This window comes from Pyricularia oryzae, chromosome 2, assembly GCF_000002495.2.
Source record: "Pyricularia oryzae 70-15 chromosome 2, whole genome shotgun sequence".
Lineage (NCBI taxonomy): Eukaryota > Fungi > Ascomycota > Sordariomycetes > Magnaporthales > Pyriculariaceae > Pyricularia > Pyricularia oryzae.
Window position 1 is genome coordinate 7,758,663 of NC_017850.1, and position 21,940 is coordinate 7,780,602.

The following is a 21,940-nucleotide window of genomic DNA, read 5'->3' on the forward strand; positions in this document are numbered from 1 at the left end:
GCAATGCAGACCGGAACCGCCGAATAGCAACATCAACGGACGAGTCGCTCGGTCTGTGCAAAAAAAGCTTCAATGTTTTGGGCTGATCGGGCAACAAACCGCTTACCCTGCGTCGCTCGCCGTGGCAATTTCTCATCCATCTCCTACGTGTCTATGTTTTGCAAACAACCGAAAACCACCGAAAACGCATCTTTGGGCTTCTTGATTCTTTTTCATCTAATTTTGACTCCCGTCGTTCGGTCTGTCCTCGAGCCTGTCTGCCCTACCTGCATGCCTCTGATTGCTCCAATCCACGTGTTTTCCTTGTGACAAGGTGGCGTGGAGAATTTCTGGCCGTGCAGCTCATGCGTATCGACCAAGCAAAATCCAGAGGGCGAGACCTGTTGCCTACCAGCTACGAGTGGTGCAACAGTACCAATACAGTACCGTACAGTACCTTGCGGTACAGGCTCCCACGCCCACATCCACTTCCTCCGTCCACCAACAGCGACCGACACGATCCTCCTCAATCCCGACCTGGAGTTTGGTTTTTTGAGTTCCTGCCACGGCCCATTTTCACAAAACCAGCACAAAGACAACCAGTCATCACTGCGCTGCGACCGTTTCCATTCCCTTAACGGCGATACGACGGTCCCCGCCAACCTTGATAAGCAGTTTGGCTGTTCTTTTTACACAACGCCGTGCCGCAGCCACGAAACCCGCCGATTTCAACGCGTGGGCCGAAACCCGCCACCCCCAAAGACCTACCGAACCGCTTCTTTCTCAAGAAAAAAAAAAAACATCCATTTCGTTGTCTATTGCTTCTGTCTGACCTGACTGGCTTTAGTCGAGAGGGTTTCCACTGTCGAGTGGGAAAAAAAAGTATTGTCATTTGTTGGTTCCGAGTCTGTCCTGCGCTTCCCATCCTAGCCCGCTATCCGGCTCGAAAAGCTTTCCGCATCGCCCCCGCCCTTAAGGTGTCACACGCCATTTCCTCTCCCACCGTCACCGACAAAATAAAATCGTGACCATCACCGGTAGTCTTCGGAACGATCACGAGCAGGTGCTCGTCCCTTCATAGCTCTGCCAAAGATGGCTTCGGTGTCACCGCCGCCCATCCAGCAGACCACTGATGTAGGCCGGCCTCGATCGAAACAGCAGATGTCTGTCAATTATGATGAGGCAGAAAACGGGCCAGTCGGTCAGCGATCCTCACGACTCCAGTTTGAGCTGGCTCAGTGTGTCGAGACGACGACGGTGACGACGACAAAGACTACGAAACTGGCGATACCGCCACTGTTGCTACGTGAGCCACGACCACTAAGTTCCCTCGATACAAAGGAGTACCCACTGGCAAACCGACCGACGCCGCCCGAACTGGCCAAATTTACGATGGATATTGAAGGTTACCAACAAGGACTGTTTCCTGTCGACTCGTCATTTGAGGAGGCCATGTACAAGGTGCGTTGTTGCGATGAAGATTAAATCGCCATTTATGGTTTTTTTTAATGAATGAATTATCAAACTAACGAATAATACCAAATAACAGAGGGAACACGAGCCTAGGCCCTGTTCTCTTGACGTTGATGCCTTGGAAACACCCGATACCCCGCAGCAAGAATCCCCGACTCCAACCTTCTTCAACAATAAGCCGAGACCGACCCGAAGAGCCAGTGGCATCCCGTCTCGAAATGCGTCAAAACCGTACGGTTCCATCGGTAGAGAGGAGTTTTCCCGCTCAAATCGCCCGATCATGACCTCGACCGCATCGGAGAGAATGAGGAGACCATTTACGGAGCAAAGGCGGATGGAATCGGATTCTGCAGCCGGCTATTTGGCTACTCCTGATGCCACAGAGTTGGTGGGAGGCAGCCGAAGGCGCTCAAGTCGCCGCGAGCCTCTGGATCAGGGCGAATCGGCAGAGTCGAGCACACAGCAGACTTCTCTTTTTGACGCGGCCAGTCCCGCCGAGAGTGAGGCAAACACTGCGTACAGTGGGTCGGTGACCACACCCCCGGTAATGGAGGCGGACTCGGTTTCGCTCGCAGACGCAGACGAGCAACCCGCACGTGCCTTCCACAGGCCCAGACCTACCGTGGATACCATTGCGGCGCAAGATGCAAGTCTCCCTAGCCCGGGCCTATCGCCTACGTTGCAAGCGGCGCAGCTGCAAAACGGTCAGCAGGATGATGGGGATGTGGACGATGACGACCAGATGGAATTCTCCCAGCAGCTTACACGGCAGAGACGATCACGCTTCCTCGGGAACAACTCACCAGCGAACGAGGACGATTCCTCCGATGTGGCTGAGCATGCCCTCGAGCGACGTAGGAGGGGAGGGACGGAGCGCTTCTCCAGGCAGAGCATACTTGATACCCAGTACATGGTCGAGCAGTTTGACACATTACCAAACGAGCTAAAGACACTGATGATGTACCAGCTGCTAAGGCGTTGCCCCCGAAAGACACTGCACATGGTTGCCGATGTTGTCAACCCCGCTTTGAAGTGCGACTTTATCAAGCAACTTCCGGCCGAACTTTCACTTCAGGTGCTCAGCTATTTGGATTACCGCGATCTCTGCAGAGCTGCCCAGGTGTCCAAGCTATGGAGGTCCATTGTCGATGGCAACGAAACTGGCTGGAAAGAACTGTGCGATAGAAATGGGTTCGAACTTTCTGAGAGTGAACTGGAGAAGGCGATTTCCCAAGGCTGGGGTTGGCAAGATCCTGCTGGCATTTACGGTGCTGAGCTTGATCTCAGCCTGCAGTCTCGACTTACTGCCACTGAACCAGAGCTGGTGAAGACAGCAAAGCCAAATGCATCGCAAAGGACGAGGCCTGCAAAGCGGAAGCGTCCTATGGCGGGCTATCCATCAGCAGACCGCTCGAAGCGGCGCGCTAACACACAGGATGTCCACAAATCCGACGGAATGGAGCCGGGTCACCATCATCAAAACAAGGAAGGCCCCATTGCAGCAGCTACAGCCGCAGCTATGGCAGTTAGTGATCCCGGAATTGGACTTCCCTCTCTTCGAAGGCTGCACTTGTTCAAGTCCCTATTCCGCCGGCACTATATGATCCGACAGAATTGGACAAGCGGCAAGGTCAAGCCTGGACACGTGGCTTTTGCGGCTCATCCTCGTCATGTTATCACCTGCCTTCAATTTGATGAAGACAAGATCATCACTGGTAGTGATGATCAGTTGATCCACGTCTACGACACCAACACGGGCAAGCTCAGGCAGAAGCTCGAGGGACATGAGGGCGGTGTTTGGGCATTGCAATACGAGGGCAACACTCTAGTCTCGGGTAGCACGGATCGATCTGTACGTGTCTGGGACATTGAAAAGGGCCTCTGCACGCAAGTATTCTATGGGCATACATCCACAGTCAGGTGTCTACAAATCCTGATGCCCACTGAGGTGGGTTCTGATACGGAAGGCAGGCCGATAATGTCGCCCCCCAAGCCCTTGATCATTACAGGATCTCGGGATAGTCAGCTTCGCGTCTGGCGTCTGCCTGAGGCCGGCTCAAGACGATACATCCAGACAGGCCCACCGGCCAACGACGCAGAGTGCCCATACTTTTTGCGAATCCTCCAGGGGCACACCCACTCCGTCCGGGCCATCTCAGCACATGCCGATACCCTTGTATCGGGCAGTTATGATTGCTCCGTCCGTGTATGGCGTATCAGCACGGGAGAGCAGTTGCACTGGCTACAAGGCCACTCACAGAAGGTATACTCTGTTGTGCTGGACCACAAGCGCAACCGTTGCATTTCTGGATCCATGGACTCGCTCGTCAAGATCTGGGATTTGGAGACTGGCGCATGTCTGTATACACTCGAGGGCCATAGTTTGCTTGTCGGACTCCTCGACCTCAGAGACGAGAGGCTTGTATCGGCTGCCGCTGACAGCACCCTTCGTATCTGGGATCCCGAGAACGGCAAGTGCAAGAGCATCCTCACAGCCCACACTGCGGCTATTACTTGCTTCCAGCATGACAGCCGCAAAGTCATCAGTGGTAGTGAAAAGACGGTGAAAATGTGGGATATCGCCACCGGCGAGTGCATCGAGGATCTCTTGACGGATCTCAGTGGAGTCTGGCAAGTCAAGTTTGACGGGAGGAGATGTGTCGCAGCGGTCCAGAGAGACGGCCTCACATATATCGAGGTAAGTTACAATATGCGGATATCCAGTGATGGGTATGAGAAAGGTTACTGACAAAGGGCGTTTCAACACAGATTCTCGATTTTGGCGCTGTTCGTGACGGGAAGCCCCGCGAAGAGCTCGGGAAAAGGATAGTACTTAACTCTTCGGAAGTTCAACGTCTTCTTGAAGAGGTTGAAGCTTGAGAAAGATTAATGCTTTATGGGTGCAACCGCCCAAGGCATGCAAATATCAGAAAAAGCGCTCGGTCTTCTAGCTCATACTTATTCTGGGAGAAACAGCACCTAGCTTGTCAGCCTGGGACTCAAATCTTCCTAACGCCTCAAACACTGGCCAGTTTTTGTGTCATCACGGGCAAGATTGAACATATTAGGCATTCAAGCGGGATATAGACCAGAGAGAAAGTAGTTGCGGATATGGATGGCGTTTGGAGTGCTACTCATGGTTTCACTGTTTATTATTATTTTTCTTTGTCTAGGGAGGGTTTGGCATTGCAGCGCTGCGCGTTTGTCTGGTACAAGCTGGAGGTTATGGGCAAAGGAGTGTGCGGTTCTCTTTTTCACGATTTGAACAAAAGTGCTAGCTGGTCGTATACATGTCCCGACGCATGGCTTTTGCCCTTTTTCTTTCCTGATTGTCTAGGCTTTAGGGAGTCAAGTATTAGCGTAGTGTTTTTTTGGCGGAACAATAATCACTTTTCACAAAATAACATGGAGCCAGTGCAGTGCCTGAACCTAGCGTAACTTATTATGGGTAAGCATCCCAGTTGGTCTCCAGACTATTGCCGAAGAAATAGTGCGGAGCCGAGCAAGGATTGTAGCTCTTGGATCTGGAACGGGCTTTTTTTGGGTTGGTGATTGGCAAGCCATTCTGTAACATTTGTTTGCATGCACCCTCGACAGCGACGTGTCCCTTCTTAATCATGACGATACTAATTACCTATTAGATTGAATTTCTTCGCAAAACCTCATTGCGTCGCGATAAACCTACTTTACTTATATATACACTTGTATTTTGTACTCTCTTGCTTCTCTTTCCCCGACGACCTGACGAATCCCCAATGCTCTGGGCCCTCGTGAAAGCAATACGCGGACGGTGACTAGAAACTATGGCCCCGTCGAACGACAGGAGGGGAGGGAACCGCGGCGATGGGGTTCTGGACTCCGCGGCGCGGTTCTGGCGACGCTCGTACGCTCCCGATTATGTCGGATTCGGAGCACTGGTAGCCGGCTACATGGTGGTATGTTTTCGTCTCCATCCTCTCTCCGAGACCGAAAGACCGGCGTGAGACACAAGACCCGTATCTAACTCTCAGCAACACCACACCTCCCCGAAAACAGCTCGTCTTCTTCGTAGAGCCCTTCCATCGCATGTTCTCCATCAGCGACCTGGCCATCTCCTTCCCGCACGCCGAGCACGAGCGTGTACCCGTGTTCATGAACATCGTCTACGCGGCCGCGGTGCCGCTGGCCGTCGTGGTGGCCACCAACCTCGCCACGCGCGCCTCGGCCCACAAGCACCACGTCGCCATCCTCGGCCTGGCCGTCGGCCTGGTGCTGACGTCGTTCCTCACCGACGTGGTCAAGAACGCCGTCGGCCGGCCGCGGCCAGACCTGCTCGCCCGCTGCAAGCCCAGGCCCGGGACCGCGGAGAACCGCCTCGTCGACTGGACCGTCTGCACCGAAAAGGAGCACCACCTGCTGCACGACGGGTGGAGGAGCTTTCCGAGCGGGCACTCGAGCTTTTCGTTTGCCGGGCTGGGCTACACGGCGCTGTTCCTGGCGGGGCAGCTTAGGATATTCGCCTACGATGGGGAGAGGGATGGAGAGGAGGACGGCAGCGGCGCTGGAAAGATGGAGAGGGTGGTGTCGGCGGCGCACGGGAGGGGGTTGGGCACGGCGCTGTTCTGCATGATACCCCTGCTCGGAGCGACCATGATCGCCATCAGCAGGTGCCAGGACTACAGGCATGATGTCTACGACGTTTGCACGGGTGCGCTGCTCGGATCCGTGGTCACGTACTGGAGCTACAGGCGTTACTGGCCGAGGTTTGGGAGTTACAGGTGTTCGGAGCCGTGGCCGAGCCCAGGGGCCGTGGAGGATCGGGGGAAGGGGTATGCCAGGATGCGGAGGGACGAGGAGAGTGGCGTCCGGGGAGGCGGGGGAAGTTCTGCAGGTTATAGTGGTGGGTACGAGATGAGGATCATGGAGAGATGAGGGGTGTCAAATACCGAGCACCAGTCTGCCTCCAATGTTCTTGTCGTCCATGCCTTGGTTATATTAGTACAAATGGTACAGTACAGGCCTTTTTGCGTTTACTTGCGAGACGTCTTGAAGTCCCGGGTTTCGCATTGTTTGGTTGGCCCACCCACCCCATTGGTGCTGTGCTGTGCTGTCTGTCTAAAGATTTGAAACCTCCATACTTCCATCATGTCATCATCCGCTCGACGAAACGGCTTTTCCCCGCTTATTTGTCATCAGTGCTGTCGTCCTTAGCCAAGTCATGCTCCTTCAATAACGCCGTGATCTCGTCTGCACTCCATAGCCTGTGGTAAACCTTGCCGTCTTTGGTCTGACCTACGGTGGCAAACTCGACTGAAAGTGAGGACTTATGTTAGCAGGGTGCGTTCTAGTTAAGGGGGGTGGGGTTAGACAATGGTCTAAAGACCACATGCAGACACATACTCTTCTCACTGCTCAACTTGGTGGAATCCATAGTCTTGCTAAGCACCTTGACGGCCATCCCACATGCCTCCTTCAGACTGCAGTCCTCCTTGTAGTCCTGCTTGAGCAGGCTCTGGGCACTCGCATTGTTGGCGCCGACACTGGTGGCCTTCCAACCGCCATAGTTGCCCGAGGGGTTGCTGAGGTAGAGCTGGAACTGGCGCTGGGGGTCCCAGCCGGCGTAGATGAAAGATACTCCGAAGGGCCTGAGACCTCCGTGCTGGGTGTAGCCCTGCTTGAGATCGCACAGGCGGCGGACGAGCTGCTCGCAGGGTATGTCCTCGTTGTAGGTCAGCAGGTAGCGCTGGGCGTTTTGGCGGGCGAAGTTGATGAGGATGTTGGCATCGGCCGTCATGCCGGCTACGGCGCAGATCATGTTGTCGTTGAGAATGTATAGCTTCTCCGCAGACGTGTCTTGTTCCAAGAGCTTCGAAGTCACTTTTCGCTCGGCGGCCAGCACTATGCCATCCTTGGCAAGGATGCCGATGGCGGTACCGGCGTGGGAGATGGCTTCGAGGGCATACTCGACTTGGTATAGACGGCCTTCTGGAGAGAAGATTGTTGTCTATCGTGACAAGTGGTTTGCGTTGGTAAGCTTTGGTTTCGTCACTTGGTTACGAAGCTTAGGATGCATGTGGATGCTTGTTGGTGGGTTGGCATTGTAGGTAAATACCCCGAGGTTGATATACCTTAGTGGAAGGGGAGGGGGAGGAGGTGGAGGTTGACTTACCCTGGAATCGTATCTGCGAGACATTGTGAATGGACCGAGGGTAGAAAAGAGAGAATGCCTGTTTCTTGCCTACAGTGAAGGAGTATGCGGTTCGTGGGGTAGGTAGTTTGGTGATGGTTGGATGCCGGGGATATGGAGTTGGTCCAACACACGCGAAAGGCGGCGTAGGTTTAGGCGGGCGTTTGGCGGAGAGCTCCAGGCAATCAAGCACACGCACGTACGTTTAGCATGAGCTTGTTGCTCCACCTGGACGCTCCCTCACCAAAGACCAGAGCTCTTTCTAATATGGGCCTTGCTTGTCAGGCCGCAACGAGCTGATAAAGACGATAAAGGCGGTTCCCTCGCTTATGTCAGCAAATCGGTGTGGCGTCTCGGTACTTATCCGTCGTTATCTTTCTCCGCCGCCCACTTTCTAGAGCCCTCAACTTCCTCCGTATCAACGATGATCAGTCAGTCACGTTGGACTCGACAACCAACCCCACGAATTGCACCATATCTGGGCTCTCTGACTGTCGTCAAGCTCATGAAAGCTGTCGCCGGGTGTGGGCGACTCTGAAAATACATTTTTCGAACTCACTTTCCCCCGTCGTTCCACTTAGGTCGAGCTCCATAACCTTGGGTTGCAGCTGTTGAGCTAGCTACATCAGTCACCACGCGCCAGCCGTTCGGCGTTACCCACCACCTCAAATTTCCTCAACGCGTCGGCTCTTAACGGTTCACGCACACTCAACCCCACAACAACACCCCAGGATTGGAGGGATTTGGACTTGATTTTATACTTTCAAAAGTCGATTGGGTTCTGATAGCTTTTCGGCGCTCAATTTGGCCTTGGGCAGGTGTTTCGTTTGAATTTGGCAGCACGGTTGGTTTGCGCGAATTGGCTGTGGAGGAGCTTTCCCTTCTGTCGTCTTCCCCGCTCCGGTCGTGTCTTTGGTGCGACTACCATTCATCATCGCCAGGTTGAGCTGCTTGGACCGTGACCAATTTCTATCTTCTATGCCCTCTTTGCGTTCGTGAATTGAGCCTCCCTCAGTAGTCAATCAGTCGATCAGAAAAGCATTTTATGGACTATCTCCGCCTTTCGAGGACCCAGACGTCATCTGCTTAGGAGGTAGCTCAACTACCATGTCTGGTAAGCTTCCCGACACACATCGGCCTAGCGTTGCGCTCCCCCAACGGTCATGAAAGACATGGTGCGGGTCTGGAGTCTAGAAACCCAATTCGGCCTCATTTTCGGCAAGAGGCAATGTACTGACACCGTCCTTATCAAGCAGAAGCCGAACCCCGCCGATCGGTGCGCAGCACCAAGGGCCAACACAAAGCCCTCGACCAGCTCGACCAACCACCAGAACAGCCCAAAAAGCGTGGGCGCAAGAAGAAGGAAGAGAAGCAGGAGGAGCCCGAGGAGATCATCCGCTGCGTGTGCGGTGCCACAGACCAGGACAACGCTGACCCCAACGAGCCGTGGATTGCTTGCGAGACGTGCGATGCGTGGCAGCACAACGTGTGTATGGGCCTAAGCATTTTCGAGGAAGATCTAGCTAGTAAATACTTCTGCGAACAATGTCGCCCGGCCGACCACAAAGAGCTGCTCGACGGCATCGCCCGTGGTGAGGAGCCGTGGGTTGATCGCCGCCGCGTGTACGAGGAGGAGAAGGCCAGGGAGGCCGAGGAGGCGAGCAAGAAGCCCAAGAAGGGTAAGAAGGCTAAAGCCGCGGCGGCAGCTGCAGCTGCAGCGGCTAGGCGCGCGAGTGAGGCCCCGAAGGAGCCGGCTGCCAAAGAGGAACGAGCCGCGACTCCTGCTAGTGTCAAGGGCAAGCCATCTCCTGCTCCTGCGGCGGTTCCGACCCCGACTCCCGCTCCTGCTCCTACGCCTGCACCTGCGCCCGCAGCGGATGCAAAGAAAGAGGTGACCTCTAAGGTTGCCGCGCCCGCGGCCGGCAATAAGCGTAAAGCGCGCGATCCGCCAGAAGATCAAGCACCAAAGGTTTGTGTCTTCTATTCTAGAAGTACCAACATGGATAGGTGTTGATCTTGCTAACATTTTCTTTTTACAACTCAGGGGTCTGCCTCGAAAATAAGAAAGATTTCGGATACCCAGAGTGTGCCTGTACCAGCCGAGGAACCTAAGGCCAGTGCTGAGCCAGCAGCTGTCAAGCCAGCCGCTGAACCCTCTCCTGCTTCAGTACCGGCCCCAGCGGCCGTTCCCGCTCCAGCTCCGCCTCCGCCTCCACCTCCGTCTCCTCCTCGCCGAAAGGTCAAGTACGACCCTCCTGCGGATTTGCCGGCTGCCATTAGTGATCTGCCACCTGCCCAGCAATCTACGGCCAAGGCTCTCAGGAAAAGTATATCTACCGCACTGTCAGCCCTGGAGAAGAAGAAGATTTTCTCTCCCGCCGAGGGATCCACGGTAGCACAGGTTGCGGAGCGTCTTGCTATTCAGATTGAGCGCGCTGTGCAGGACACACATGCCAACACTAGCAAATATGGTGGTCAGATCAAGACTCTGGCCTTCAACCTCAAGTCTAACACAGACCTTGTCAAGGGGTTACTTGAAAGCACTATGTCACCCCCAATTTTGGCAACTATGACGACGGATCAGATGGCTTCGAAGGAGCTGCAGCGAGAGACGGCCGAGATGCTCAAACGTGCAGAGAAGCAAAGCATATTGATCAGTGATAATGGGCCCCGCATAAAGAAGACTCACAAGGGTGACGAAATAGTCGAGGATGAGCCTTCCTCGGCAGCTGATGACGCGCCTAACGCCCCAATAAGGATCCGCGAGTCCGTTTCTGGTCCGGCCGGTCCCCTGGACCATGATGAACCTCCTGCTGACCAACCTGGTGGTGATGCCATGGAGGTGGAGCTGCCAGCGGATTTGGACATTCGCCGCCCTTCACAGAGTGCCAGAGAAAAGATCAAGATAGATACTCAATCGAGTGCCCGATCACCAAGCTTTGATATAAACAAGGTGTTTTCCCAGGTCAAGTCTCCATCACAGCCGGGACGCCGACTATCGCAGGCGGTCGCTCCAGCCAAGGGTTCCGTGCACGACCCTGATGTCGACAGGATGCTGATGGGAGATGATGCCACCGAATCGGATGGATACTCACCCACGGAGGAGACGGACCCAGACGTCGTCTGGAGAGGGATATTAGACATGCCCAATGTGGCAAGCGTGCCCGTCACGTCAAGATGGGCAGGTGGTGGCAATCTTTTGAACGCGTACGGCAAGCCGTGGAGTCAAGTCTTTCCATCCAAACTCCACGTTCATGGCCGCCTGGACGAGGAAACTACCTCAGCCTACCTATGCGGCATGAGGTGGAGGGCCGAGATGGACGTGATAGTTACAGGCGTATATCCTGCAAGGGATGATCGCAAAGCGGATTTTGCAAAGATCGTGTCATATTTCGTCCAAAGGAAGCGCTACGCCGCCGTCACCAATCCCCAGCCTGGCATTACAGCAACTTACCTCATTCCGGTTCTTCCGGACCAGCCTTACCCCGAGATAATGATGAACCTCGAGGACAATAAGATACCCGAGAAGCGCACAGAGCCCATGCTCCTTGCTGTGTTTGTCTATCAGAACCAGGCGGCACAGTTGCAGGAACTCCACGAGAAGCAGGCTCGGGGAGCGGCTTTTCAGACCCCACAACCCCAAGGCACACCAACGCCAAATCCAATGGGTAGTAAACCTAGGCATTCCTCTGTGTCGGTACCACCCTGGTCGCCGAGCACACCGCAGGGAGGTTTCCCGTCAACTATGGCGTCTCCTTCACCGGGGACTAACGGTCAGGGGAGGGGCCAGTTTCAGCAACAGCAGCATCCAGTCCCGGCCGGACCGGCGTTTCAGCACACAAACCAGCAGTTCTCGCACGTACCTCTTACCCCCCACGCCCTGGCTGCTCAAAAGCAGCAACAGATGCAACAACAGCAGGCTGCTCAGCAGTTGAGCGCAGCATCACCTGCAGCTGGTAATGCCACTGCGACAAACTTCCAAGCTGCTGGTCCGCAACCGCCCTCGCAAGCCGCCATTGCGCGTGCTACTAGCATACTGGGACCTGAACTTGTGCACAGCGCGACGGCGCGGATGCTGCTATGTGCTCCATCGGCCAATGAGATGCAACCCAAAGAATGGGAAGTGATCAAGAAAGTGTATACAGAGCATCCTGGTACCAGAGATGACGCACAACTTCTCAGCACGCTACTGCACGACTATAATGTCAAGGAGCAGCAACACCGAATGGCAGCTCAACAGCAGCAAGCACGACAGCCGTTACAGCAACAACCACAACAACAACAACAACAACAGCCGAAGCCAGCTCCAGCACCATCTCGTGCTGTCCAGCCACCACAAGCACGGCCAGCGCAGCAAAATTCGCAGCAGCAGCAACGAATTTCGTCCCAGAAGCAACAAGGACAGTCTGCATCTCCGACGCCGCCTACACAGCAAACGGGCGCCACTGCGACTCCAGCTGCAGGAACTCAGCCAGCGCCCCCACGTCCAGTATCGCAAACCCCTGTTCCCATTCCTCACGTGCCACATACGCCACAGAACAAGCTTCCCGGCGCTGCTGCTGCGGCCGCCACCAGGCCGGCTCAGACCCCCGTGCCTGTGCCATCATCAGCTCCCGTAGCTGCACAAGCAACAGGCGCAGCAGCCCCAGCGGCCCCTTCGACAGCTGGCGGAGCGAAGTAGGACAAGTCGACCCAGCGGCGGACGGGGCCTTTATCGACGACGCCGATTCCCATTCCGCGTGTCCCGCGTTCGTCGAGACCACGACAGTCGTAGTGTCATTCGGACAAGTCCGAGGTTCTAAAGAGGCGGGCATCATGATGAGTTTACGAGATTGCATGGCTGTCTTGTCTTGTCGATACATTTGTAGGGCGCTAATTGGATTTGACCCGTTGGCTTCGGTTTTACTTTTTTATTTTTATTTTTCATCTTTTCTTAACTCTTCACGGATTTTTGATGGACAGTTTATCCCGGTTGATGAGCGAATTTCTGTTCGGAGTCGGCACTTATTTTTTTCATTATTTTCTTTTCCAAACTCATGGTACCCTACTGTTTCTTTGCAGCGGGCATAAAAATAAACTCCTTGTGTATAAGGTTTTCTTTGCCTGGATGCTTGGCCGGACGATCATAAGTCTTAACTATTTTAAACTCGTCTTAGCTCAATTGGTAGTCCTCAGAACCGCCGTGGTTCGCCCACGTGCGGAAGGCTTTTAATTATGAAGGGCGCTTCGATTACCTTTTTGAGGGTTCGCCGTATCCTGCGAGTGGATTGGGCATGCATGACAAGTGGTTTGAGAGACAGATTGACTGAGGCATTTCGATATCAAGTCAGAAACAAAAGATAGTATGGTATGAGCAGATTGACCGTTGGTCGATAGACACCCACTCTCGAGTGTAGACACAATCAGTTTGTTGCTCGTGTGACCTCTTACCCAGAGTGGAACAAGTCAAAGATAATGCCAAGCATCAACGGGCGTAACGCCAATGCTCCGTAGCCGGACCCAAGGTGTTCGGCACTGCCGCCGAAGGGCCAATTTCAAAACTTTGACTTGGGCCCTTGCTCATGTCGTCAGCTCTCCCCACAAGGACCAAATAAGTGTTATTACCGAGGCGACGGACCCCATCCTGCGAGTCAGTTTTTCACGTTGTGCCTTGTGGAGTAGAGATACCATATCCCCAACTTCTCAAGCCGGGGGTTGGTTGTTGAGGTATTTGGCTCTCTTGTCCTTGCTAGACATGCTTTTTTTTTCTTCTCTTTTCTCAGGTTGCTCCTTTTGCTTAACATCCTACCTATGCAAAGTAGTCTCGAGACTCATCATATTGAGTCTAATAACGAAATGTCTCGGGACGACCCCAACCGCTAACAATATGGATCCAACACAGCGACACGCAATGTAAACAAAGTAAAATTTCTTGGGACAATCTTGAAATCCTCGATACCACTCAGGATAGCGTCTCCTATCTCTCAACGCTTGGTACGACTGGGCGCCCCGCATGGCGATATGAACTGACCGGGACTCGTTTGCGAAGACATGGTTCCTGCGTCTTGAACCCGGCCGGTTGGTGGGAGCAAAAGAGTCATTTAAGTAGCCCCTCGCCTCTTGCATATTGACCGTAGATCCGTTTCTTTCCTTCTTCCTCACCACCACCCTGCAATCCTTCTGGTCGCTCGCCCACACTTGATCTTGCCTTAGTCAATCCTTCTCAAGACACGCTCCTCCCATCTCCACTCCCAAAGATGAAGGTCAACTTCTCCCTCGCCCTGGCCGGCCTCGCGGCCCTCGCCAGCTCCTCCCCGTGCCAGGCCAAGCCCGTCACCACCAACAGCACGATGCTCTCCCACTGGCCTTCGGCGGCGGCGACGTCGCTCGAGGCCATGATCAAGCGCAACGCGCACACGGGAGCCTACGCGGCGTTCGACATGGACAACACGTCGTGGCGCTTCGACGTCGAGGAGTCGCTGATCCCGTACCTGGACAACAAGGGCGTGCTGAGCCGGGACAAGCTCGACCCGTCGCTCAAGATCATCCCCTTCAAGGACACGGCGACGTACAAGGAGTCGTTGTACAGCTACTACAGCCGGCTGTGCGACATCGACGCCATGGTCTGCTACCCCTGGGCGGCGCAGGTGTTCTCGGGCATGAAGCTGCGCGAGCTCAAGGGCTGGGTCGACGAGCTCATGACCTTTGAGGGCGGCATCATCAACACGACGCAGTGGGTCGGCAACGCCGTCCAGAACGTGTCGGTCAGCCGGCCCATCCCCTTCCGTGCGCAGCAGCAGCTTTACAACGCGCTTATGGACAACGGCATCTCGGTCTACGTCGTGACCGCGTCCAACGAGGAGCTGGTACGCATGGTGGCGTCGGATCCCAAGTACGGCTACAACGTGCCGCCGGCAAACGTCATTGGCGTGACGACTCTGCTGTCCAACGCCTCGGACCCGTCGAACCCAACCACGGCGCGCAAGGCGATCGAGGACGGCGTCTACGACCCCGAGGCCTTCCTCGACCTGACCATCACGCCCTACCTGTGGACGCCGGCGACGTGGATGTCGGGCAAGTACGGCGCTATCCTGACCTACATCAGCCAGTGGCGCAAGGCGGTGCTGGTGGCGGGCGACACGCCCGACAGCGACGGTTACATGCTGTTCCACGACGTTGACGTGGCAAAGGGCGGCGTCAGGCTGTGGATCAACAAGAAGCAGAGCAACATGGATCAGCTGCAGGGCATGATTGCCAACAACACCATGGAGCAGGCCAGCCTGGGACAGGAGGTCACCGCCGACAAGAACTGGGTTATCGTGAAGCCCGAAGAGATTCTGTAGAGGATCTAGACTCGCTGGATTTAATGTTTGTCATGGCTTTTGTGTGTTTGGATATAATAAAATATGCAATGGGGTCTGATGGACGCCACAGGCATGGAAATTTATGATAGATGATAGACAAATACCCTCTAAATAGTAAAATAATCGACTTTCAAAAGTTGTGGTCTGTGATTGAAGCTTCCAAGAACCGTTTATCTGTGTGTAATGTGAATGAGTACTGTTGGTCCTCTTGCTTTTTATTATATTATGGGGCACCCTATCTGCAAGACCTATGCAGCGGGAACCAAATTCTAGGTCAGGTTGACAGCGATCTGGGTCCCAGGGGCTACCATGTGAGTTTTACACTCCAAGTCCTCCATTGCTCAGGCGGATAGCCATATGTCTCCATAGCTTCGTGTCCAGGGCAAATCTTGCGGAAGTTCTTCTCAATTCCCATCCTGGGGTTGACAGGCAGTACCCCTATGAGGTCAGAACACCATAGGCGCTTCATCTGTCACCGCTCCTTGAGACCATATCGCGAGCCGGTTAGTTGACTCGCCGCCCCATGAGCCTCTCGTGGCCGTTCTGCGTGCTCGGCTTGCTTGGATCGCTCGCTTGTCAAGCATGGCTCATCTCACTGCGCCGCACCCACCTACGCAAATGCAGCATCCATAGCCTCCCACCTGTCCGCCTGCCTCTTCCTCCTCCGCGCCTCCTCCTCCCTGGCTAAATCCTCGCTCGTGACGGCCCAGTCGCCCAGCAGCTCCTCCCTGGTGGGGACCTTTATGCTTCCCAGCCCCTCGAGGACGCGCCTGGCCTTGTCGGCGGCGGCGCGGAGGGCGGCCGTCTCGGCGCGGGTGCGGTCGAGGCGCTCCTGCATGGTCTGGATGAGCTGCTCGCGCGTCTGGTGCGGGCGGTACTCGTTGATGGCGTGCTCCATGTTCATGAGCAGCGCCGATATGTCGGCTACCTTGTCCTCGCCGTGCGCCGGCTGCACCGCCATGGCGCCCACCAGCTCCAAGAAGTTGAGCAGGATCGACTTGGCCAGCCGCTTCATGACCAGGGCGCGGTCGGCGTGCGCGGGCACGGCGGAGTCGGGTGGTGGTGGGGTCGGGATTACTCGTTGAATGTTTTGGTCCTCGAGCGTGGGGAGTTCGTCTTTAAGCTGTGGCAGGAGGCCGAGGAGAGGCGGTTAGTTGTATGTTTTGTGTTGTGTTTTGTTGAATGGGAGAGGCGTAACGTACAGTATATGTATCTCCAAACACTTTCCATTTTCCATCTGCTGGTTCTGCTGGCGGTTGGAGGTGCCATAGTTCCTCCGGCAGTGAAGGTAATCGAGGTGGGGGGTCAATGCCGGTGGCGTCCTTGTATTCATTGCGCAGCTGTTGGATGCGTTCGATATTTTGGGGTGTAAAGTCCTTCCAGAAGTAGTCTGGAGGCATGGGAAAGGACCTGTTCTGTGCTGGTTCCTCCTCCGCCATTGTGGCGTGATTAAAGAAAGAGCTGATGTTCCGGGTGTGCTATGCAGTGTGTGAGCGAAAAGTGAGGAAGGGGGGTCATTCAATTGACCGCGAGACTTGAGAACGATAATGGTAGAGTGCTCTGACGCGAATCAACAAGATCCACATTGTGAACAAACTGACAAGGATATCGAAAATGATGCTTCTTTGTTTCCCCCCACGCGCGCGCCCGCCCGCCCCAGAAAGTTTCTCACGGTAGCGCTTTCTGTGGCTGAAGCTACCCCTGCCCCAAGTTTTCAAAAGAGAGACAGCTCCGCAACACAATCTGTGGCGTTTCTTTTGATTTTCTTTCTTATCCTCGTGCCCGTTTTTGGTCTCATCTTCCCGCCCGCATGTAACCTAAATTCAAATCCGAATCAGCATCAAAGGGGATCGACATTTCGTTTTCCTGGTACCACAGCAACGCTTGAAATCCCCCCCCCCCCCCATATTTGGTTCCTCCTGCAAAACATCCACAAACTCGAAACCAACAAATCAATTCCAAATGACACGACATTCTCATCGCCAACCGTAAAGAAACAACCCACATTTCCTTTTTCTCTCCCCCTTTCGAACCTCACCTGCCACACCCACGCCCGCCATGGCCGACGTCCGCTCCCTCCTCCGTCAGCAGCGTACGGCCCGCCGCATCGACCACCCCCACGCCGCATACTCGGACGCCGGCAAGCTGCTGTGCCTGGCATGCCACGAGCCCGTCCGGTCCGAGTCGCTGTGGGACTCGCACGTCCGCAGCGCCGCCCACAAGGCCAAGGCGGCCTCCAAGTCCATCACGGGAGGAGCAGCACCGGCTACAGTCGACAGCCAGACGGGCGCCACCTCGCAAAAGCGGAAGCAGCAGGAGTACCACGACGTCGACGACCGGGAGGCGGAGATGCTCGACGCCGCCGACACCGAGGAAGCGACGAGGAGGAAGCGCAGCAGGATAGACGCCGCAACGGCGGAACAAGACTACCCCACCACCACCACCACGAGCAACAAAACAGCCGCGGCGGCCATGCCGTCCCCCGCCGGGAGCAGCACGCCCAATACCAACAGCGGCAGCCAGAACAGCAGTAGCAGAAACGGCGGAGGGAGGACGCCGCAGAGCCAGACGCACACCCCGCCCCTGACGCGCCGGCAGTCCGGCACACCTGTTCTGGGCGTCGAGATGCAGATGCCATCGCGCCCGGCCACACCCAATGCGCCGCGGGACGGGAGCAACGCCGGGGGTGCAGGAGCAGGAGCAGGCGGAGCGGCGGTGGGACTTGGCGTCAGGCAGTCGGCAACAACACCAGCTGCTGCTGCCCCGGCTACAACAGCCGCTCCCGTGGCTGCGTCAGGAGAGCCGGCGCCGATCGACGAGGACGAGTGGGCGGCGTTTGAGCGGGAGGTGGTCAACGCGGTCCCGGCAACAGCAGCCGCCGAAGACGGCGCGGTCATCAGCGCGGCGCCCATGACGGCAGAGGAGGTTGCAGCAGCGGCGAGTGAAGAGGATGGACGGGCGAAGCGCCGAGCTGCGGCGGACATCGAGCTGGAAGACGAAAAGGAGGAGGCCAAGCGGGCGCTGGAGGAAGAGTTTGAGGAGATGGAGGAGCTGGAGGCTCGGGTGCGGCGGTTAAAGGAGAGGAGGGAGGCGTTGAGGAGTCGCAGCGTCCGCGGTCTCAATGCTGCCTCTGCTGCTGCTGTTCCGCCGTCAACAAAGTTACACAAAGAAGGCATTAGTGAGGAGCCTGTGGGTGGGGAACGTGAGGAGCCGTCCAAAGCCTCCAAGGAAGGAGGTCAGGATGAGAACGAGGATGACGAAGATGACGACGACGATGATGATTTCGAAAACTTCCGGTTGAGGAGGTAGCACTTGTTTCTCGGATCTAACCCGAGTTCTGTACTATATCTGTATTAATGATCCCTACGCGTAGGATAAAGGCGAAAACACAGTACAATAATTCTACAAGCAGTCATCTACCTTGTCTGGACCTGCCGAAAAAAAAGGTCGACTGGGCTTTCACATCGTCATTCAACACGCAACACACAAGTACAGCTAGCGACCAGCACTCCGAAAAGAAATACAGCACAACGACTCAGACACAAAAGACCTTCGCGGCCCGCTGCCGGATGACATCCAGCTTGGCCTCATCAGCCTAGCGTTCCCTCAAGCCAACCCGTCACCCCTCGCGACCCTCTCCCAGAATCGCTTGAGTCTCCAGACCCTGCCAACCCCGCGGCTCTCCTCCCACCTCCTGACGCCCTCGCCCCTCTGCTTCGCCTCCCCCGTCCAACGCTCAACGAAGCCTCTGAGGCCGTCTTTGACCCTTTCCTTCTCGACGGCGCGCTTCTTGGCCACGAGCGCGGGCGCAACGCCACCCCACTCGGGCGGCAGCACGCCGCGGGCCACGAGGGCCTCGGGCGACGGTCGCGCGGCCAGCCGGCGAGAGAGCCGGATCGATATGAGCGATCGGGAGAGCTTCCGCGACACAACCGTCGTCTGCGTCAGGAAGATGCGGCGTCCGATCAGGTCAGGAAGCGTCGGGCGGGATGGCGACAGGAGTAGTGGTGGGAGGATCGTGCGGATCCGACGGAGACGCATCGAGTGCAATATCGGCGACAGGGACAGGTCTCGGAGGTGGTGGTTAGTCTGTTTGGGTTGCGTTGTGGCATTGTTAGTCAAGCTTTTGGCAACACCAATGGGAACTATGGGCATCTGGGACTGAATTTTGTGTGCGTTGATCAAAGTCACCAAGCCGCAGGCATTCTAGTGTGGCCAAGTTTGTGCCGAGTCAAGGGTAGATACGGGTGCAAGTCATTGGTATTGCGGCACAATTGCATGGCTTGCCACAGCGTTCCAGACACAGCAACCTGGCTTTTGTGTCTCAAATCCACAGGCTTAGGAACGTGGGTATGTCCGGGCGGTTATGAACTTGGTTGTAAAGGGCAGCAATATGGAGTCAAATGCAAGTGTATACGGCAGCACAAACTGGGTGAAGGGAAATGAATCCCTTGCGAAAAAGACAGCTTCTTGAACGTGGGCGCGTGGGAATCGCTTACCCTCGAAGTTGCGAGCAAGTCGCAAACCTCCAAGTAACTCATGATATGTAGCAAAACCTCGTTTGGAAGGTCGTCCAAGCAGTCGTTCCATGGATGATCCTCTTGCTGTGCTGAAGCCGACTGGTCGAGACAACAGCACGTAGCAATTTGACATTTATCGACGTTGTGGCAGTGGCTACCGCCACGAACTCGTCCTGGGATTGGTGATGCGGGGGCTGTTCCTGGGCCTCCAGGGGTAAAATAGCCCCTGGCTTCGTGGCATTCTCCTATTTGCGGGCAAGAACCGGAACGAGGGCGAGGCAGCCCACTGTTGCTAGAGCCTTTCCCGCTGCACCGGCTGGTGCGACCTATACATGGGGGTTTTCCGGGAGTCGAAGGGCCGGACAAAAGCCGACGGGTAGATGTGGAACCCAATGCGTTGGCTTCAGGGTCTGGGTTGTTGGAATTGTCATGTGGAAGATCAGGTCTTTCGAGACGTGCCTCTCGACTCCCAGTGGCGCATTCCGAGCATGTTTTACCCGTCACGCCACGAGCCTGCAGTGATCCGGAGCAGGTGCCTATGGATCCGCTATCCCTTAGAACAGCATTTGCAAGTCTGTTGAAGTCCTTCGCGTGGCCCAAGCTCCGGGAAGCATCTGATTCACGACTCATGTTTGTGGTTCTCCAAAGTCCGTGTCAACTAGCAAGCGAGGTGAACACGTAGATACCGGATGGTTCCGGATATTTGCGCTCCAAATGGGCCAACAGGGATCCTTGTCTTGAAAGAGATGAGCGCGGCAGCAAACGTCCGTCTCGACGTGTTGATGCCCAATCGTACGGTAAAACCAGACCTTTGACAAAGTGACAATGAAGCCTGTGAATGCAGGTCCAGGCGGCACAGATCCGCCAGCCTCTTTGGAGGGTCGGCAAGTGGTGGGTTGCACGAGTTGGCAAACCAGACAACGGGTGGCCTGTCAGGCAGTTCGAACCAGACAGCTGTGTGGAGATGGTGATTCAGGCGACCATCTATGATGCTGGCCAAGCCTCGACACGGTTAGTGAGGCTGCAGAAATGGTCTTCGGGCCGGCTGGGAAAGACAAGCAGTTGGCTTAATCAGGGGCCGGCGCGACGGAGTTGCCCAAAGCAGAAGCAGCTGAGTCCTGTTCATGGGACAATTCAGGTAGAGCAGGTAGATAACGTGCTTGACACGTCAGTGATAGAGACAACAGAGCATTGAACCTTGCCTGGTATGCTAGAAGATCATCAGATATTAGCAAGGTTTGAGCGCTGAGGGTGTTCGGTTTGTACCGGTACGTCAGTATTGTGTGGAGCTGCATGCATTTGGGGGCCATCACATTACCTGAGTGGAAGTGGGCTTTGGGGAGGAGGTTGTAGTAGCGATATCTATCAAATAAAAAAGGGCCAGATCGGGCTTAGATTTGCGAAAAGGATGCCTGACAGGCGCGGTCGTGATGATGAGAAGCATCCGATGGTGTGAAGAACAAACACAAAGACGAACGAAGCCGACAGGCAGGCACTTGGAAAGTTGGCAGGTTTGAGGACCAAAGGCCAGAATCAGATGACAGGCATAGGTGGCGCAAGTTGATGCGTCGTCAATGGGGGCTCGGGCCACCCAAAACCTGCTGAGCCCAGATACCAAAACGAAAGCGTCAGGTTGTGACAAGGGAGATGCCTGTCACCACTTCATGAGACAGACCAGAAAAGGTGGGTGGATTCAGTCATTTGCCGCGCGCTTCGGTGAAGAAGTTCGATAAACTCAAAACAAAGTAGGTTTTGAGTCCACTCCTATGTTAGGAAACCCCCCACACAAACCTGTCGAACGAGGCGACAAGAATAGAAGCGATGGCGTAGGCCGATAGACTCCTCGAAGACTTGTCGCAATGCCTTCGAGGTCAAGAGCTGAAAAGTCGCGCTTCAAGAAGAAAATGGTCATCTGGACGCGTCACGGTCACACGTGAGTTTGATCGAAAGGTGGGTCGGGTCCATCACGCAGATGCGGGGCATATTCTCCGCGCTCGTCAGGTCTCCAACGGCTTACTTCTTTCAGATCGGCCATGGCAAGACATGACCAGACGACAGCGCGGCTCAGCACGTGAGCTTACCATCGTAGCGCAAAGCAAACCTTTAATTAGCTCAGTCGACTTTAAATGTTAGTGCCAAGCAGAGACCCGAATTGATATGCTAGTTTTTTTTTCTTTCTCAATTAGATGTTTAGTCTTTAGTGGAAGTTATTAGAACATTTTAATTGAAGTAGTGTTCCTACTATACGTCGTCATTTGGAACCAGGTTTTCAAACATTCAATTTTCCCGCTGAGCCATATAATTCCCCCATTACCCGTGGAGCCCGCGTCGCTAAAGATGAACTAAACATGCAAAACACCTAGTTAGATAGATACACCCAGATTACAAATGTACAGTGTGAAAATATATGCATGATCGCTTGGAGAACCCCAGAAAGGCCTGCAGACGATTGTTTTGTG

General features: G+C 55.1%; 8 protein-coding genes across 8 annotated transcripts; 5 read left to right on the forward strand and 3 right to left on the reverse strand.

Annotated features, from left to right (window-relative positions):
• Positions 1–541: 541 nt before the first annotated feature.
• MGG_08345 (uncharacterized protein) lies at positions 542–4,876 on the forward strand. Its single transcript, XM_003715670.1, has 3 exons — positions 542–1,440; positions 1,529–4,150; positions 4,222–4,876. Exons 1-3 carry the CDS (start codon positions 1,072–1,074, stop codon positions 4,330–4,332), a joined length of 3,102 nt encoding a protein of 1,033 aa, XP_003715718.1. The 5' UTR covers positions 542–1,071; the 3' UTR covers positions 4,333–4,876.
• Positions 4,877–5,001: 125 nt separating this feature from the next.
• On the forward strand, positions 5,002–6,684 carry MGG_12462 (diacylglycerol pyrophosphate phosphatase 1). The gene is made up of 2 exons (XM_003715671.1): positions 5,002–5,387; positions 5,488–6,684. Exons 1-2 carry the CDS (start codon positions 5,256–5,258, stop codon positions 6,361–6,363), a joined length of 1,008 nt encoding a protein of 335 aa, XP_003715719.1. The 5' UTR covers positions 5,002–5,255; the 3' UTR covers positions 6,364–6,684.
• Positions 6,324–7,870, reverse strand: MGG_08343 (proteasome subunit alpha type-4). Its single transcript, XM_003715672.1, has 3 exons — positions 7,601–7,870; positions 6,832–7,435; positions 6,324–6,741 (listed from the first exon to the last, which is right to left on the reverse strand). The coding sequence occupies exons 1-3, from the start codon at positions 7,622–7,624 to the stop codon at positions 6,614–6,616; spliced, it is 756 nt and encodes a 251-aa protein (XP_003715720.1). The 5' UTR covers positions 7,625–7,870; the 3' UTR covers positions 6,324–6,613.
• Positions 7,871–8,001: 131 nt separating this feature from the next.
• Positions 8,002–12,986, forward strand: MGG_12463 (uncharacterized protein). Its single transcript, XM_003715673.1, has 3 exons — positions 8,002–8,732; positions 8,875–9,587; positions 9,663–12,986. The coding sequence occupies exons 1-3, from the start codon at positions 8,726–8,728 to the stop codon at positions 12,297–12,299; spliced, it is 3,357 nt and encodes a 1,118-aa protein (XP_003715721.1). The 5' UTR covers positions 8,002–8,725; the 3' UTR covers positions 12,300–12,986.
• A 299-nt stretch (positions 12,987–13,285) lies between these two features.
• MGG_08342 (phosphorylcholine phosphatase) lies at positions 13,286–15,111 on the forward strand. The gene has a single exon (XM_003715674.1). It carries the CDS (start codon positions 13,855–13,857, stop codon positions 14,938–14,940), a length of 1,086 nt encoding a protein of 361 aa, XP_003715722.1. The 5' UTR covers positions 13,286–13,854; the 3' UTR covers positions 14,941–15,111.
• On the reverse strand, positions 14,788–16,690 carry MGG_08341 (uncharacterized protein). Its single transcript, XM_003715675.1, has 2 exons — positions 16,164–16,690; positions 14,788–16,084 (listed from the first exon to the last, which is right to left on the reverse strand). Exons 1-2 carry the CDS (start codon positions 16,398–16,400, stop codon positions 15,572–15,574), a joined length of 750 nt encoding a protein of 249 aa, XP_003715723.1. The 5' UTR covers positions 16,401–16,690; the 3' UTR covers positions 14,788–15,571.
• Positions 16,659–19,659, forward strand: MGG_08340 (uncharacterized protein). Its single transcript, XM_003715676.1, has one exon. The coding sequence runs from the start codon at positions 17,020–17,022 to the stop codon at positions 18,268–18,270; it is 1,251 nt and encodes a 416-aa protein (XP_003715724.1). The 5' UTR covers positions 16,659–17,019; the 3' UTR covers positions 18,271–19,659.
• On the reverse strand, positions 18,301–21,352 carry MGG_08339 (uncharacterized protein). Its single transcript, XM_003715677.1, has 3 exons — positions 20,800–21,352; positions 19,461–20,691; positions 18,301–19,050 (listed from the first exon to the last, which is right to left on the reverse strand). Exons 2-3 carry the CDS (start codon positions 20,109–20,111, stop codon positions 18,568–18,570), a joined length of 1,134 nt encoding a protein of 377 aa, XP_003715725.1. The 5' UTR covers positions 20,112–20,691; positions 20,800–21,352; the 3' UTR covers positions 18,301–18,567.
• Between the last annotated feature and the right edge of the window lie 588 nt (positions 21,353–21,940).